The 2,880-nt window shown below is 35.9% G+C and overlaps 1 protein-coding gene across 1 annotated transcript; it reads left to right on the top strand.

Moving 5' to 3' along the window:
• Positions 1–9: 9 nt before the first annotated feature.
• LOC110094834 lies at positions 10–1,404 on the top strand. Its single transcript, XM_020820166.1, has one exon. It carries the CDS (start codon positions 10–12, stop codon positions 1,402–1,404), a length of 1,395 nt encoding a protein of 464 aa, XP_020675825.1.
• Positions 1,405–2,880: the final 1,476 nt, after the last annotated feature.

The raw sequence follows: 2,880 nt of genomic DNA, 5'->3' as shown, positions 1-2,880 counted from the left end.
GTGTCATACATGAAGGCTTGGGATGCTCGGAGGAAGGAAATAAAAGTAGTTTTTGGCAGTTGGGAGGAGTCTTATCGCACTCTTAATTTGTTCATGGATGCTGTTGCATCTGCAATGCCTGGAACGGTATATAGAATTCAAAGCACACAGACAAACAGGTTTCAAAGACTATTCTGGGCATTTGGTCCTTCTATTACTGGGTGGAATTATTGTAGGCCAGTTCTTTGTCTTGATGGCACATTCCTACTGGGTAAATATCGGGGGACATTATTAACTGCGATCGGAATGGATGCTAATAATTGTTTATGTCCACTTGCATTTGCGATTGTTGAGTCAGAGTGTAACGAATCATGGATTTTGTTTCTAAGACAAGTGAATGAGCTACTCCTCGTAGTTACGAACAGGCACAATCTCTGTATCATATCAGACAGGCATGCTGGTTTGGTTAGAGGTTGTAGGGAAATCTTTCCTAATGTTGCTCATCGGCACTGCTTAAGACATCTACGTGAGAATTTCAAGAAAGCAATACGACATATGGGGTTAGGAGACGATGAGTTTTTGTGTCAGAAAATGTACGCAGCAGGCAATACATATGATAAAGGGTATTTTAATAGATGTATGGAAGATATGAAGAGGATCAAAGTAGACATCCACCAATGGCTCGTGGACCGTGATGTGAGCCGTAGGTCTTTAACAAATTATGGTGGATTTAGATATGGTGTAATGACAACTAATGCAGCTGAGTCTTTTAATGGAGTTTTGAAGCGAGCACGAGGATTGCCAATTCAAGCCTTGATTACGGCCATCTACTATAACATTATTGCAATGTTTATGAGACAGTTGGAATTCATTGCAACTGAAGAGCAACAAAACAATAACTTCTTTGCACCACGTGTACAGACATCACTTAAAAGAGTTGAGGATGAGGCTAGACGAATGACAGAACCAATCCGTCTTAACTTGCATGAATTTCAAGTTGTTGACATGTCCTCCAGATCATATAGTGTCGACATATTAGACGGGAGGAGGTGCAAGTGTAGTTGTGGGAAACCTTTGCTATATCACTTACCTTGTTCACATGTGGTTAGTTGTTTAGCACTGTTAAGACTAACACATTTTGATTATATCTCTCCCTATTACACGAATAACAACTACAAATTAAGTTATTCAGGAGAATTTCACCATATCCCTAATAAGGAAGAATGGGGAGAGCATAACCCGAATACAAGCATGATACCGCTTCTCCCCCCAAATTACCGAAGGCGATCTGGATGTCCAAGGATAAATCAGTATCGCAATACAATGGACGAGGCACCACCACGGAGCAATAGGGTTTGCGGAGCTTGCCACTTAGCCGGACATAACAGAGCCACCTGCCCAACTAGATTTGGCCGCATGAACTAGGATTTCATTTGAGAAAATTGGTGTAATCACGGATGTATTTAAGTAAAACATCTATAACTTGTAGTATGACATTATTACCTTTGAATGTAGCTGTCATCTTTGTAGCTATCATTTTGCGTATGTTATATTTCCTATCTATTACTCTCTATTTTTTGTTATCTTGCTATCTATCTTTTTTCTCTCTATATTTATCAAACTTTGAAGGTCAAATCTACCACCTCTGTTAGATCACTCAGCAAATCACAAACTTCTAGTATGAATGCCTATGGAGATGATTACACCAGAAGAAGGATTGTCCGTGGAGTTAGCTGATTACGTGAGAGTTTATCATTTCCGACTGATGCTATCCTCGAAGCTAGAGCATCATCAAACGAAGTATTCAGATGTGTTTTGCATGATTGGGGGGAAGATGAGGATTGCATTCTGTGGCACGAGTTTCAGGAGGTGAAAAAGAATAAGGCAAATCGGGCTGGCTTTGAAGTTCGAGATGTGAGTTGGAAAGAACTACAACAAAGAATGGACCACATTGTACCAATAGAATTCCTGAAGGCTAGGATTCTTGAACTAGGAGTCGATAAAGAAGGTAATGTTAAACTGGGGCTTGGAAGGTCGATGCTAGATCTAGATCATTGCATTCAATATTGTGAATGGTGCCATTATCATGATGAAAAGTTATTAAAAAATTATAAAATGTTGTTGGAACGTTCAGAAGATGGTAAACAGAAGGAATTTCTTAATGGAAAAGACTGGCAGTATATGCAATCAGAATTTATTATCAGTTTCAGATGTTGTCCAACACAAACTCAGCTGCAAGCTCGCCTTCGCTTCATACTGAACAATATGTAACAATATGAGTTATCCATTTCTATCTATAATATGGCAAGACTTTTATATGTATTGTAACTCATCCTAGTAAGAATTTAATATGGCAAGACTTTTTTTATATTATCATCCTATTAATAATTCATATTAACTTCCCTCACCTCATAATCATATGCTCAAAATGTTCATCATATCTCTTTTCATTGTTATGGAAATGCAAAAGGATCATAAACATATTTATAAGGATGTAATGCTTAGCTTTTAGTTCACAAATTTGATATATATATAAGGAAGGTAAAACTTTCATAATAAAGAAAGATGTAATCAAAGCAATTTGTTACAAACTAATGAAAATTAAAAGAAGTTAAAATACTTATGCTTCAGTATAAAAATATTTAAAAAACATACATTTATTATAGTTGTAAAAAGGATTTATAGTTTTTTTTTCCAAATTTTAACATAACTGTCATGCTTAACTCTGACATATTTTTATTTGGCCCTTTTTTAACAATTATATTTTATTTTGCCTTTTTTATACTTCTTTTAAATATTGTAATAAAGAGTTTTCTTAAAATTATATTTATTAGCACCATAATCTATCTTGTTGTTACTAATGCTGTCAACTTTCTTAATTATTGATATATTTTCAGGTGA

This window comes from Dendrobium catenatum, unplaced genomic scaffold (assembly GCF_001605985.2).
Source record: "Dendrobium catenatum unplaced genomic scaffold, ASM160598v2 original_scaffold_178625, whole genome shotgun sequence".
Lineage (NCBI taxonomy): Eukaryota > Viridiplantae > Streptophyta > Magnoliopsida > Asparagales > Orchidaceae > Dendrobium > Dendrobium catenatum.
Note: the sequence above shows the minus strand (reverse complement) of the source record. Positions and strands in the feature narration are given on the sequence as shown.

Coding starts and splice junctions, on each gene's coding strand:
- LOC110094834 (XM_020820166.1), top strand. CDS start 10: ATGAAGGCTTGGGATGCTCGGAGGAAGGAAATAAAAGTAGTTTTTGGC.